Genomic DNA, 16,123 nt, shown 5'->3' on the forward strand with positions numbered 1-16,123 from the left:
AAAACGAACATTATGTACTCGATGTTACTGTTGATTTGTATGCCGAAGTGCATTCCTAAATACGACACTAAGATTAGAAGCATTTTAAAGAGCGGAAATTTGAAAACTTACAAAAAGAACAAAAACCGTTATCCAAGCAATGAATTAAAAAAATTGACAACAAACTTGAGTATTTGTATAATTCTAATGAAAAATTAAAGAAACTTTAAAATTATATGCAATACTTTCGTTTTCAAAAATAAAGGACAAAGATCCTATTTTTTTTTTCTTCTTATTTTTAAAAAATAAATTTCACTATATTTTAATTTATTATTATTATTATTATTAAAAAAGTGTCAATTATTACTCTCTCCATTTATTTCTATTATATATTGTAAAAACTTAAATGTCTCAAAATTTATTATTCTACTTGTTCCTGTTTTTTATTATAAATTTAAAGGACTAAATATTTAACTCCAATCTTTCATTCTCCAAGAAGAATGAAAAATTTATATGTATCTATCTCTCTCTCTCTCTCTCTCTCTATATATATATATATATATTATATAAAGCTAAAATATTTTTTTTAAAATGATTTGACACCCCTCTTTGACCAATGATCCTTATTTTTATTTTTATTTTTATTTTTTTATTGTTGTAATTTTCACTATATTTCTATTTATAATTACTATTAAAAATGTTTCAATTACTATTCCCTTCATTAATTTCTATTATTTATTATAAGAATTTAAATACCTCAAATTTTACTACTCCACTTATTTCTATTATTTATTGTAAATTTAAAGGCAGGAATATTTATCACTCAAATCTTTCATTTTCTCCTCAACGAATGAAAATTTATTAAAATAGAGTAGTCTAATGAAATATCATTTCAAATAGCTTGAAAAAAAATCAAATCATCCCTTTAACTCTCCTAATTATGAGATTTCTCTTTTTATCTAATTTTCAATAATCTAAAAATATTTACGTAATTAGTCAATTAAAATATAAGATAATTGTTCACTAAATAAATTTTAAAAATGAAAAGGCGTTACTCTAAAAAAAAACTCTAACATCCATTTATATTTATAACGTTTCATGATGAACTCATGATTAAACTCGACAGTAAAAAAATATTGCACTAGCCAAAAAATGTAATTTTTCCCTATATTCTTATTTATTTTATTAGTTTATAAGAATAAAAGTCACAATTGTTATCATTTATTTTCCAAATTTTTCATATTCTTTATTGAAAATCAAAACTCATCCACATATTGATATATGAATCATTGATATTCGGTTTTAACTTCTTCATCTTTATGTAGTGTTTGAATTACATAATTTATTCAGTTTCTATACAAAATTGATATTTGAGCTCTCTTGTGCATTTTTTATTTCTAATTTTTAATGTAAATTTTGTACGAAATATTAATTTTTTTGCCTTTCATATTAATTTTATCAATTAAACAAATTGATATATAAACGTAAATAGTATTATGTAAAGGAAATTATTAGTAAAATAACATAAATAATTTAAAACACCCAAAAATGAGATAGCAACGTATATAAAATTGGCGCATAAAGAAATATGTTTTTGTATTGTTCCAAGGAAAAATTATAATGCTCTTCTTATTTTTCTTGAAACTGATTAATTCTATTGTTTTTTTAATTTTATTGTTATTTTCTGTTTAATTTTTTCAATATATATTTTAGTATTGGAATTTTTTAATTTTTTTATATCAATTAATATAGAAACATATGACTGCGCGAAGCGCGATTTGATTAACTAGTTCGATATTAATATTTAAACTTATAAAAGATCAACAAAAAATTTAGAAGGTTAAAAGATCATTATCATTGAAACATAGAGGAATGAGAGATTAAAGGGGATATGAGGAAGCAACCAAAGTAATTATTTTTTTGGTAATACATTTATTATAATATCATTCAACTATAAGGATTATATAGTACTAAAATACAATATTTAAAATATCATATACTTGATTGATATATGATTTTTTAGAAAAATTAAAAGACAATTTAAAAATTTAAATGCATTCCTACAATTAGATATTTAAGTGTTTAATTTTTTTTTACTTTAAATTTTATGTTTAGTACTATCATAATTGTAGGAATTTTTTAAGTTATATTTATTCTAATCTAACGATTATTTTTCTTATAATAATAATAATAAAATATATTTAAACTGTATCTGTAATTAAAAAGAATTAAGAATATCCTAAAATTAAGTCAAGTGATATGCCTTTTAAAAAATAATCAATTTTTCTTAACTATTTTAAGTTTTTACTGTTAATATTCAAATTTAAATTTTAATTAAAAAAATAAATAAAATTTATACGTGGGTGATTTCTAAACATTAGAAGATAAAACTACACTTAGAATCCTATATTTAAGGAATTCAAATTTAACTACATCGTTTTTTAGAAATAAAAAGAATTGCACTAAAAATTCAGCCTAATTTTTTCATTCCCATCTCTTCGTGCATTATCATACACAATTAGATATTTTTTTTAATAATCTCCGTGCACCGAGCAAGTACGTATAGTAGTACTAAATAAAAACAATTGAATTGTGGAATATCCTCTTTTGTCCCAATGTCAACATAGCGTCCAAATCCAAGCCAAAGTCAATAGATGAATTATTATTTTTTGATAACCAAGATGGATTTTTCTTTAAAAAAAAAAGAAAAAAAAAACTATCATCTTTCTATAACAAAAAAGGTTGAGGCAAAGAAAGGGAACAAAATTCTCACACAATTAACCAATGCCTTTAATTTATATACTTAAAAAAAATAACATTCTTTTATTTTGGTGCAAAAAGATATTGTATTATATTCATAATAATATAGAATATACGAGGAGTGAGGTATTGTAAAAACATCAATTGGTCAATGTTACTTATGATACATATATTAGTAGTATTAGGAACTATCGTGGAAGGACTCGTTACTGAGTCACTATAAAAGGGGATCGGAACCTCGAAAACAAGAAAGTTAATTAGCTATGTCTCTGACGTAGTAATTTGTATTTTATCTTCTTCCAATCCAAAACAAAAAACTGAAGGAGAAGTTGTAAGACGATTTGCATGATTTATCCACCACTGCGTTTTACTCCAAGTCTCTATGTATATATGCATGTCGGATTAGCTACCAAACGATCCCTATGAGTCTGAAGCCTAAAAAAATACATTTTCTAAGCTAAAAACCTAAAAGGGTTATCAAAACTTTTGTATGCCAGAAGGGGTTACGTTGTTCTCAGCATGTGCTCCGAACTGCGCATTTCCTTGTCGCAACATAGTTCACATGATGTGATATAGTAGCAATTAAATTATGTGATAATGAAAGGAAAATCATTTATTAATGTCCATACGGTTTTAGAAAGTCTATTTAAAAGAGAGAAGTTGACAAAATGCTATTTTTTCTTTCATGTAGAACACAATTAGATATTTTAATTTTTTTTTTAAAAAACAAAAAATTCTCAAATAAATGCATTTGACCTTCTATGCCAAACATGCTTTTTAGTTACATAGTTTTTAAAGCATTTTTTAGATGAGGGCATGAGGCTAATATTTCTTCTTGTTTTAGAAAGAAAAATAAGTACTTAGTTTGGAACAAATTAAAAAGTTTAGAAAATCACTTAAAGAGAAAATAGGAGGACCTTTTAAAAATTACTCATAGATGCTCATGATTTAGTATCTATCCGATCATATTGGATTTGGATTTGAATTTAATTATAATATTATTGTCATTAGGAGTGTGTTCATATAATAATTATTGTATTTAATTATTATATGCGTGCGTCACTACAATTTGGGTTCACTTTTAAAGGACGTGCATGCATTTGGGTGTTTGTTATGAAATTGAAAGTTTGAAACTATAGCTATGTATCATAATATTAAAACTATAACAATGTATTATAAATATACGATCCAATTGCATCATGTAATTTCCCCTTCTTTATTATATTACTAATGGTATCAATGAAAACGGCCAGATAAATATAATTCACGTAAAGCATGACGCTTAGAATTTGTAAAATAGAAACAGTCAAGGGAAATGAGTCAAACTTGCTCCTTTGCAATGTAAAAGAATCAGTTTTACTCTCTGTTATATTATTCATACAAAATCCCCATGGAGTTATTTAAATCGTTCAAATATACCCCTTGTCTATTAAAATTGTCCGAGATGAGAATCAATCTTACGTGTCAATGATATTTCAATGATGTAAATGCCACGTGACATGTCATCTTACAATTATATTATCGTATGTATTTTGTATGTTATATGTAATACGCCACTTTGTGTTTAGTGATATATTGGACATACAAATTAATACACTCGAAAATACAAAATGCATAAACTTATTTATGAGATCTAAAAATATATCATCGTCCAATTTGTTCCAAAAAAAAGCAATTGTAATCTTCGCCAAACTTTCTCAAAATTAACATATATCAACTCATAAGGATATCATACTCCCAATCATTTGCAACAACACTCGATCCAAACACCTAAAAATTTCAAATTCAAAATTTTATAGGTTTTTAATGAAGCTTATAGTTTAGGGTGTGTTTGGTGAGAAACAACGAGGACAGGAGATAAAATTAAAAAGATTAGTGCCTAATTGAGAAAAATTTAGATCCCAATCCCTTTCTTTCCCTATTGTTTTGCTATAACTGGGTAAAGTAATAAGTATTATAATTTTATAATTAAGTGATAAATACTAGTAATAATTATATATAATAAATAAAAACAATTGAATTGTGGAATATCCTCTTTTGTCCCAATGTCAACATAACGTCCAAATCCAAGCCAAAGTCAATAGATGAATTATTATTTTATGATAACCAAGATGGTTTTTTCTTTAAAATAAAAAGGGAAAAAAATATCATCTTTCTGTAACAAAAAGGGAGTTATTGATAGAGATTATTAGATTACAAAATACCAATTATTTGAGGCAAAGAGAGGGAACAAAATTCCCACACAATTAACCAATGCCTTTTATTTATGTACTTTAAAAATGAAATTACGTTCTTTTTTATTTTGGTGCAAAAAAATATTGTATTATATTCATAAAAATATAGAATATACGAGGAGTGAGGTATTGGAAAAACATCAATAGGTCAATGTTACTTATGATACATCTATTAGTAGTATTAGGAACTAACGTGGAAGGATTCGCTATAAAAGGGGATCGAAAGCATGAAAGTTAATTGATTTGAAACTTATCTTCTTCCAATCCAAAACAAAAACTGAAGGAGAAGTTGTAAGACAATTTGCATGATTCATCCACCACTGCGTTTTACTCCAAGTCTCTCTATCTATGCATGTCGGATTAGCTACTAAACTATCCCTAAGAGTCTGAAACTCTTTTTTCTAAGCTAAAAACCTAAAAGGGTTATCAAAACTTTTGTATGCCAGAAGGGGCATGTGCTACGAACTGCGCATTTCCTTGTCGCAACATGTGATATGGTAGCAATTTAATTATGTGATAATGAAAGGAAAATCATTTATTAATAATGTCCATAATACAATTTTAGAAAGCCTATTTAGAAGAGAGAAGTTGACAAAATGCTATTTTTTATTCCATGTAGAATACAATTAGATATTTGTTATATATGGCTGAGCACTGGCCACTAATTAATTCTTATGGCATCACTTCATTAGCTTTAAATTGAACCTTCAAACAATTTTATTTTTTTTAAAGTAGTCACTACAAACTACGTACTAGTACTGCTTACTTATTAATTAAAAGTCTCTCATATTACTCCAACGCCCGCCTCTTCCTTGTTAATTTTATGATGGCAATTACGATTGTCCTTATTCTTCTAACAACATGGCTAGGAGCCGTTGCAGTGGCGCAAAAAATCAATATTACCATCCTCCATAACGCCACAACACAAGGCGCTGGTACGTAACGTTCGTTGGAATTCGCTGCTTAATTATATATTTTCACTTTTTTTTCATTAGAATTTTCTAAAACTGTTTGTTTTTCTTAAACAAGTTTGTCTGGACGGAAGTCCACCGGCATATTACTTTGACCGGGGATTTGATGCTGGAGTTTCTAATTGGATAATCTACCTTCAAGTAAGTAGGAGTATTTTCTTTTCACTTTTCACTCTATATATTTTCTTTCGCTAAATTAAATTTGTTCATGCATGCTTTTAATTTAGGGCGGAGGGTGGTGCGAGAACCTAAACGATTGCCACTATCGTACATTTCAACCAGCAGGTTCCTCCAAGTTAATGCAGGGTAAAACTCAGTTTGGTGGAATACTTAATAACACTCCCCAATATAATCCAGGTGACCCAATCATAATTTATTTTAATTTGTATTAGCTTAATTAATTTTTACTTGTGGATTTTAGTTTATTTGGGTATTAGTTTGGACCACTTAAATCATATAATCTAATATAGTTATAATATGTTACATGTTAGTCAGCATCAATATCGTCTTATGATTACATTTTTTATTATTGTATCATCTTATCATTCTCATTAATAGCATTCGTAGCGGTACTGTATTCAATCTATATATTATTACTACATGATTTTAAATTGATTTCACGAGAATGTTGTTGTAGGGGTTAAGTGCGGTGGGTGTGGGTGTTCTAAATAAATACTTAATAAATTTTGTTTTTATAACAATTCTTGCAATATATTCCTTACTGATTTACATTAGTTTGTCTCTTGGGAATTTACTTGCCAAATAAATGTTTACCATTCTTCTAATTATTCGCTAATACTATTTGTTATGGCAGACTTTTACAATTGGAATCGAGTATGGGTAAATTATTGCGATGGATCGTCATTTACTGGTGACGTTGAAGATGTTGATCCAGTAAGTAGATAAGTAACACATGTCTTATATAATAATTATCATTTTAACATGATTTATATTTCTGATCAATTATATTGGAAATGTCAAATCTATATTAGGGGAACAAACTATATTTCAGAGGAGCTAGGATATTAAAAGCTGTTCTGCAGGATTTGTCGCTCAAGGGACTGCAAAATGCTAAAAACGTAAGTTTCATAATGAATATATAATTAAAGTCACGTACTATAATTTTTAGTAACACAAAATTTAAAATAAAATCGCAGGCAATCCTAAGTGGATCATCTGCGGGAGGATTGGCCACGATCTTGAACTGCGACAAATTTAAGGCTTTCTTTTCAAATGATTCTATCAAGGTCAAATGTGTTGCAAGTGCCGGCTTTTTCATCAACATGTGAGCTTTCTTCTTCCATCTTCTTAATTAATAGTATCGATTTATGTTTGCTTTCCAATTTGGAATTGGTATAGGAGCTTTGGCAAAATCTGAGCATCTTTGGTGGGCTTGTGTTAGTTAAATAATCATTAAATTCATTGTTAAATTGACCCTTTCACCTTTCCAAATTCCAACCCTTCTTCCAATTTGCTGAATGAATTAATTAATTAAGATTTAGAGTAATCACATTTAACTCAACTATTTCTTTTCAATAGAAAAATACAGTATCATTTAATATAGTATTCGATTGTTAAGTATTTACGTACATTTATCCTTCACTTCTTTGTTATTATTTCTCAAGTTGAAAAATACAAAATTCATAATTTTCTTAACATTATACCGTTAGTGGCCATTTATTGTATTAAATTGGAGATTAAAAGATATTTGAATTATCCTGTGGAACAAATTAACATTCATAAAGTAAAATTATTTTTCCCCTCAACTTTGAATTACAATGTGTTTCCAATTTAAAATCACAATCTAATAGTTATACTTTTATCCAACACTACTAATAACGTGAAATCATTATACTTCTTTCGATTCCTATATTGCTTTTCAATTAATATACTACAAGAATTTAATTTACCATTTAAACAAAAATTACAAGATTTCGATGAACCATATTAGATACTATGGAACACATGCATCATGTCCATCATTAGCCGTGGATCAGAAGTTTAGATATAATTCTTTTTTTAATTTAAATTTAAATTAATCAAAGTAACAAATAAAAATATTACCCTGCCTTAAATGTGGAATTGGTCAAGCGTTTCATCGTTTTATTTTTCTATGCAGCAATACAATTTCTGGTGCTCCAAATATTCAAAAGATGTACCAGAATGTTGAAGATTTACATGTGAGTTAAATATTTTTTTAAGTCTTTTATATAGTAAGGTGTGTACATATTTATATATATATATTTCTCTTTCTTTTCATTTCAGGGATCAGTTAAAAATTTGCCCATGTCTTGCACTTCTAAAATGGAACCAAGTCTGGTATACTAATTTATAAGCAAAAATCTTCTACTATTAAGAGTTTATTATATATATATTCATATTGCCTTCTTAATACTCATAGCATTAATTTTTCTTATTGATGGTACAGTGTTTCTTCCCTCAACATGTCGTTCCAAATGTCGAGACTCCACTATTTATATTCAATTCAGCATATGACTCTTGGCAGGTTAAGAACGAACACTAATTAATCTTGTTTTAACAATTATTTTGGTAATTTGTTGATCTAAAAGAAAAACTCTTTTCAGATCAACAACAGTTTGATTCCTTCAGATCTCGATCCTCAGCATGTTTGGGATCAATGCAAGAATCAAATAAATAGTTGCACGTTTAGCCAACGTACAATTATTAAAGGTTAGCATATATATATATATATTTTGTGATCAATGAATTTTAACTTTCAGATGGTGTTTTAATTTGTCTTTTTGTTCTTTCTATGATAGATTTTGGAGTGGAGTTCATGAAGGCATTTGGTGGAGGTACCCCTAGTTCTACAAGGGGTTATTTTATCACCTCTTGTCATATTCATCAGGATATTATATGGGACAAGTATTGGTTCGATACTTCCGGTCCAACAATATATAATAAGGTAGTAATTTTTTGTTTTAGTTTTATTTTATTTGTCTACTTGATTTTTGTTTCTAACATTTTATTTATTATGCAGACAATTGCAGAAGCTGTGGGTGATTGGTTCTTCGATCGGACCGGAAATCATCAACATATCGACCCATATCCCTTTGCTAGGGATTGCTACTGAAATTAACTAGTGCTTTGTAAAACTGATTATTAATGAATGATATTTGGATAGTATGCCATCACCAACATTATGTTTGTTTGTGAAGAATTAAATCGATATGGAATGTTTTTATTTTATTTTATAATTCTTTGTCATAATTTTCAGATAGGCTAAAGGAGAATCGAGTGGGCTGATAAACTCATCCTAATAGTTACACTCTAGCTTATCAAAGAAGGAAGTTCTAAAACAGAGAATTTTATCTTTATTGTTGTGGTTTCTTATTTAAAAAAATGTCTAAGAGGTGACACAAGAATGTGGTTCCTGAATATACAGTTTGATTGATGGAGACGGACCCAAATGTTTTTATCGAAATTGGATAAAAGGGAAGCTAATATACTAAATTCGTTGCTTGAGTTAAATGGGTTAATGACCCAAGATCGTCAACCGGGTTCTCCCAGCTAGTTTATTTCGTATTTAGTTTTATTTCAATTGTAATTTAGTTAAGTCTTATTTCTATTTTTATTTAAATTCTATTAGTTATAACTTTGAATGAATTCCCCCACTTTTGTATTGAAGTATCTTTTACTAATCATATTTGTTCAAATTATCGAATGTTCTTAATTTGGCAAATTAATGTCGATATTGTTCATTTTATTGAGGCTTATATAAAAAGTGCACTCATGTATTTAGTTAGACTAGATAAAGGGTGATCGAAATAAGTTTAATTGGTATAACTAATCTCCAGATACCCCCAATAAAGCATCCAAATTATAACATGAAATAGGGAACCATCAAAATAAAATGTAGTGGTGCTGAGTTGGTGCTCTCGTACATTCACTATCCCAGTATCATAAGTACCACCATTAATATTATAGCTATAACACGGTACCTCCATGAAATATATCATACTATTCACATCCAATAAGAGGTCATAACCAGCAACCCTTTTAAGTTTGGGTAGAAACATGAGTTTCTATTAGATGGCTGGCTAGTCTCGGCAGGAATTCAAGAAAAGTTGAAAGCTCATAATTCTTTCGTACCTAGACATTGAACAATTCATACACAAACTCTTGAATCCCACCCAGTGAAAAACTTACTACCTCTGCTATTAATTAAAATTCTAATTGAAAAGACAAATACCCGATGTAGAAACTTTTGGTAGAAAAATATATAAAATGTTGTTTTACTCCCCCCCTCTATTCTAAATTGAACCTCCATGTTTAACTTTAGTACAAATAAGAAAATGGCCCCCGCAAAAGTGTATTGCTAAAGTTAGAGAGCATGATACCTTTCAACATTAAAATGTTTTACTGTTTTTATTCCCAAGAAACTTCTGCTGTTCCCTCAACGTCATCTTCAAACTCTTGCCCTTGCTTAACCATACAAACTTGAAATTTCCTTTTTAGCAATACATAGACATAGGTAGTGAACTGAGTGTCTTTCGTAAGTCCTATTTGCTCGTAAATTTCATGTATTTCCAGATTACTAAACTATTTTATTCCTAAGGATTTTCTTCATCGTAAGTGTTAAGGTAGAGAGGTAACGGCTGCTTGGGATCAATCACAACGAAATAAGCAAGTGTTGTGGCATATAAAATTGGTGCCCGAAAAAATAACAATTTCTGTTTATAGAGGAAAACACTATCACACCAAAGCAAGAAACAGAAGTACAAATGAGTAACATGCATCTTTTTTCCTTTTAGGAAAAGTTTTAAAGACAATTCTAACTTATATTACGCAGTCGGTTACTCATCTGCCTAAATGTTGCAATATTATTAACTCTGAGAAGACAGACCTCCTTTGAGGTAACAGAAGCAATGTTTTCTACACGAATTACATATAATTTCAGTCCACAAGTTCCCCAGTTATCAGATTCACATTTGACAAGTTAATTGAAGAGATAATGGAAATAAACACACTTGAACTATTACTTCTCCGCGAGCTTCACACGTGAACAATTGGTTGTTCTCCTTTTCTTTTCCTAATTGAACTATCACTATGTGCGTATCATTCTTGATAACTTTTTCATGAGTTTCACCCGCGAACAATTTGTTCTCCTTTTATTTTCCTAACTAAACTATCACCATTTATGTATTATAAGGGGAAAATGATGGGTTTTTATGTTCTTTTGGATAGCACAGGACAGGTTAATTAATGCCTCAGACTGAGAGTTGAGGTGATGCCTCTACAGGTACTCCCGTAGCCAAAATCAAAGCTCTACCTCTCTTGCTTCGTCTTCCTCTGTTACTGTTGATAGTTTTGCCCCTTCAGGTATCAGCTGATTATTTTTTCTATAATTTTTCCTCAAGATTTGATATCTTCTTTCTTTCTATTGTTAGTAATCCATCCGTATGTGTGTTACTTTTTCATCAATTCTAATAATTCCTTCGTAAAATTTGACTACATCCAGATCCTGAGAGACTACTAAGAGTGACAACAATGTAGAAAATAGAGAGAACCAAGGTAGCTTATCGATCTAACCACTGGCATGTAGCACAGTTTGCAACAGGGGAACTATTTATATTGTTAAAATCTTTAAAATGATGCAGTTGTCTTGCAAAGTTTTGATCTTTTTACTCCCAAGTTAATTGAAGAGAGAACGGGGTTTCATTTCACACGTGTTTGTTCTCTTTTTCTTTTCCTACCTAAACTATCACCATCTATATATCATTTTTAATAACTCTTTCGCAAGTTTAACAGTTGGTTGTCCTCTTCTTCTTTTCCTACCTGAACAATCATCTTCTATGTATTGTAAGAGAAACAGTAATATTTTTTTATGTTCAACGCTGGACATGTCAATTAATGTCTAAGACTCAGAGTCCTTATAGACCAATAAGAGCGATAGCAATGTAGAAAACAGAGAGTAGTTTATTGATCTGATCGCATATACAATACGGAAAAAGTACTCAATATTATCGTCAACCAAAATAACCACTTACTAAGAGCAAAACCTCGTGAACTCCAGACCAAACTTCTTTTCATTACTACACGTACAGGGGGGCATTTTTGGAAGGGGAAAAATAAAAAAAAATGTTTCCTTTATTCTAGTTTATATGCAATTTCGAGAGTTAATATGCTTTTCAAATATTTTCTTTATTTCCATTTCATTTTTATATTCTTTCATCTGTTCAGAGGTAAAAACATCAGTCTTTTGGTTGATCTAATGACGAAATAACTCAAAATTATAAGCAGAAATAAGTTAAATCTTTCATTGAGTCAGAAATATTTTCAAATTTAAACTCAAATGTGAAAAACCCCTTGCAGCTAGGATGGTTTCAATAACAAATTTTCCCCAAGTCAAAATAACATTAGGGTTAAACCGAAGGTAACAATTTAAAGTAACAAATACAACATTGAACAGACGGCGGAAAGATGCATTAGAAGAAGAAAACTCATCAAATCAGAAACAGAAGCAAGCATACCTTTTTGTTCGTTCGTAAAAGAGAACCTCTGAGGAGTTGATTTGAATCAGCACATAGTGAATGTGTTGTTTTCCATGGAAATAAAGGAGCTTTCAAAAACACACAGCAACTGATGACGGAAAGGCAAAGACGACGCCTTCCTTTCGGAAGGGATATGGCTCCGCAAAGATTTTTAGAATCAGCCAGCTACCACAAATTAAAGGTGGAATTGAAACACACGCCTCAACCAAAGAAAGAAATTGAAAATAGAAATTACCAGTTTACCCTTCGACGAAACCCTCTCTTATTAAGAATGATGATGTGTGGATGAATATTGCATTGGTACGGTAAATTGCAGTGAGCAATTGCTTTTCAAGTGTAAAGATCAAAGATTCTTTCAAATATAGACCAACTAAATAAAAAGGAGAAGTTTTCTTCTTTTTAAAGAAAAAACATAAATAAAATCCGCTTACTCATTTTTTTATAGCACAATAATGTATGATTTAGACTTACATTTTTCAAAGCCAATGTTTCTGTGTATACATAGTGAGAGCAATTAATATAATTAAATATGTAACACACGTTATAGATGAATAAATTATTTATTAATTTTAATTAAATGGTACATCTCTTAATTAACCATTTATTCAACTATAACGTCTGTTGTTTATCTAAATTCTATTAATTGATTTCACTATATATATAGGGGGTAACATTGTCTTTGAAAAGGATAAGTCTAAACCATACATTATTTGTGCTATAAAAAAAAGGGTAAATTATTCGTTTTTGAGTGTTCTTTTTTTTAAAAAAAAAGAAGAAGAAGAGAACTTCTCCTTTTTATTTAATTGGTTCTTGATATCCATGCTTCTATTTTTGAAAGAATTTGTATTCTTTACACTTGGAATTTGTTGAATGGAAACATTTACTTTAGTTCATGTGCGTGTGGCAATTGGTCGGATCGAATTAAATTTAGATGAGTCGTATGGATCTTAATAACAAATGAGTCGAAGGTCCAATTCAATTCAAATATATTTGGAGCAAAAGTGTTTGATCAAAATGGATCAGATAATATATCATAAAACGGGTCAAAACCAACATAATCTATTTTTACTAAATTTAAAATGTTTTACTTGATCTTTTAAAAAATATCTAGTACCTATTAGAATTGTTTTCTCTCTCTCTCTATATATATATCAAATTTTATTTTAATTTTTTAAAAATATTTTGACAAGATCTCTTGAGGCAATTTGAGTTAAGTATCAACCATTTTTTTATGAGTTAAAATGAATTGGGCTAATAAATAAACGGATGATTAGATGGATTTGAATTTAATTTTGCTACCCATAAGTTTATACATTATGAGTTTTGGAAAAGTGGTTGTCCACTGCATTTACCATACAAATGTACGTAATAGCAAAATTAATGTGTGTTATTAATGTGATTTTATGCGTAAGATCATATTATTATTATTATTATTATTATTATAAGATAAATTAAAAATTATGCTTATGAAACTGTTTATTATAATTGTATTTTTGCAGGAACGTACGTAAGTATGAATAAAATAATGGTATTAGAGGGAATTTGCATGCTATTCTTTATACTTTCTATAGCATCTGCATGTACCCGATCATCTTCATCAACATCAGACGTGTGTTATAACCTTTGTACTGATCATTGGATTCGGACAAGACAAGAGATTCCTCCACCAAACATAGATGAAGCGTGTAGAGAAGGATCGCTTCTTGAATTTGATTGTTATCTTAAAGATTACTGACTATGATTTTAATATTTCCAAACTATGGTCATACTTGACAAATATAAATGCAATATAATAAAATACTCTGATTAATTCTCCAATTTTGTAGCTATATTAATCAACTACCAATAGAGATACTTATCCTAATGAAAAATATCTAAGAGACTTCACAATGTTATTCGATAAGCTAATTGTAATATTTTATTTAAAAAAAAAAAAATAAAAAATAAAAATAAAAATATATATATATAATAAATCATCTCATTAAGTGAAAATGAATACTTACAAATGTTATGAACAGTGCAAGTTTAAAATGGTATTGATTAAAATAATTTTAAAGTTTTAATCTAAAATAAGGGATATAAAAAAAAAAGAGTAAGAGTATTAAGAGGGGAAAAGGAAGAAGAAAAGATTAACTAATAAAATGTAATTTCAAAAATGCCCCTAGTAATACCCTAGTCGGCTAATATTTATTTATGAAACTATTCTTTTAAACAACATCTATTAAATAATTTTAATTTTTTTATTTAAAATAAGTTATGTATATATATCTTATGATAATAAATTATTTCATTAAGTGTAAATGAATACTCACAAATGTTATTAACATTATAAATTTAAAGTGGTGTTCATTGTGTTCATTAAAATTATTCTAAAAGTTTAATCCAAAATAAGTTATACAAAAAAAAGAGTAAAAGTAATAAGAGAAAAAAAAAGAAAAAAGAAAAGGCTGCCTAATAAATCGTAATTCCAAAAATGCCCCTTGTACTACCTTAAACTCCTTTATAATAAAAAAAAGAAAAATTAGAGAAATCCTACCTTTTAGTTTACTTATTACCATTATCCCTTATAAGTTTTACAAATCTCCAAAATCCCTCATTTTCGCGCATCAGATTAGCGTATCTCGTGCATCAGATTAATGTATCAACGCTTATATTATTGTATCTCGCGCATCAGATTAGTGTATCATGTATAAAATGTAATGTATCTTACTTAACGATTAATGTATCTCGCGCATCAGATTAATGTATCAACGCTTATATTATTGTATCTCGCGCATCAGATTAGTGTATCATGTATAAAATGTAATGTATCTTACTTAACGATTAATGTATCTCGCGCATCAGATTAATGTATCAACGCTTATATTATTGTATCTCGCGCATCAGATTAGTGTATCATGTATAAAATGTAATGTATCTTACTTAACGATTAATGTATCTCGCGCATCAGATTAATGTATCAACGCTTATATTATTGTATCTCGCGCATCAGATTAGTGTATCATGTATAAAATGTAATGTATCTTACTTAACGATTAATGTATCTCGCGCATCAGATTAATGTATCAACGCTTATATTATTGTATCCGTTTGAGGGATTTTTGTAATTATAAACTTTTAAGGGATAAATTGTAGTTTTGCCTTAAAAGTATGTGATTTCTGTAATTTGCCCATAAAAAAATCTTTTCATTAAGTGAAAAATGAATATTTACGAATGTTATTAATATTGTAAATTTGAAATGGTATTAGTTAAAATAATTTTAAAATTTTAATGTAAAATAAGTTTTATATATATAAGAAGTAAAAGTAAGTAAAGTAAATTAATAAAAGGGGAAAATTGTTAAGTAATAAATTGTAATTACAAAAGTACCCTGCTATATTGTCCTAACTCCTAAGATTCTCAATCTATTCTGTTTGATTACTACTTACTAGAAGAGGCTATAAGCAGGCAACACTTGGTTAACATGCCTGCTTGTATCCTAAGGGTAATTTGGTAATTTTATAAATTATTATAATTTATAGCATAAAATATTTAAAGCATATAAAAAATTCTGTTAATTACTCTCAAATTTTTATCTATACCACATAAATTAGGGTAAATGAAGAAATATATATTAAAATTTCATTTGTATCACATAAATCAAGACAAATGGAGTAATATATA

The 16,123-nt window shown here is 28.4% G+C and overlaps 2 protein-coding genes across 2 annotated transcripts; both read left to right on the top strand.

The window, feature by feature from the left end:
* Window positions 1-5,799: 5,799 nt before the first annotated feature.
* On the top strand, window positions 5,800-7,567 carry LOC102582457 (pectin acetylesterase 8-like). Its single transcript, XM_015314594.1, has 6 exons — window positions 5,800-5,908; window positions 6,003-6,085; window positions 6,172-6,301; window positions 6,759-6,838; window positions 6,937-7,023; window positions 7,102-7,567. Exons 1-6 carry the CDS (start codon window positions 5,800-5,802, stop codon window positions 7,231-7,233), a joined length of 621 nt encoding a protein of 206 aa, XP_015170080.1. The 3' UTR covers window positions 7,234-7,567.
* LOC107063134 (pectin acetylesterase 8-like) lies at window positions 7,273-9,038 on the top strand. Its single transcript, XM_015314595.1, has 7 exons — window positions 7,273-7,331; window positions 8,064-8,124; window positions 8,210-8,263; window positions 8,373-8,450; window positions 8,530-8,635; window positions 8,725-8,870; window positions 8,946-9,038. The coding sequence occupies exons 1-7, from the start codon at window positions 7,273-7,275 to the stop codon at window positions 9,036-9,038; spliced, it is 597 nt and encodes a 198-aa protein (XP_015170081.1).
* The last annotated feature ends 7,085 nt before the right edge of the window (window positions 9,039-16,123 follow it).

This window comes from Solanum tuberosum, unplaced genomic scaffold, assembly GCF_000226075.1.
Source record: "Solanum tuberosum cultivar DM 1-3 516 R44 unplaced genomic scaffold, SolTub_3.0 scf00303, whole genome shotgun sequence".
Taxonomy (NCBI): domain Eukaryota; kingdom Viridiplantae; phylum Streptophyta; class Magnoliopsida; order Solanales; family Solanaceae; genus Solanum; species Solanum tuberosum.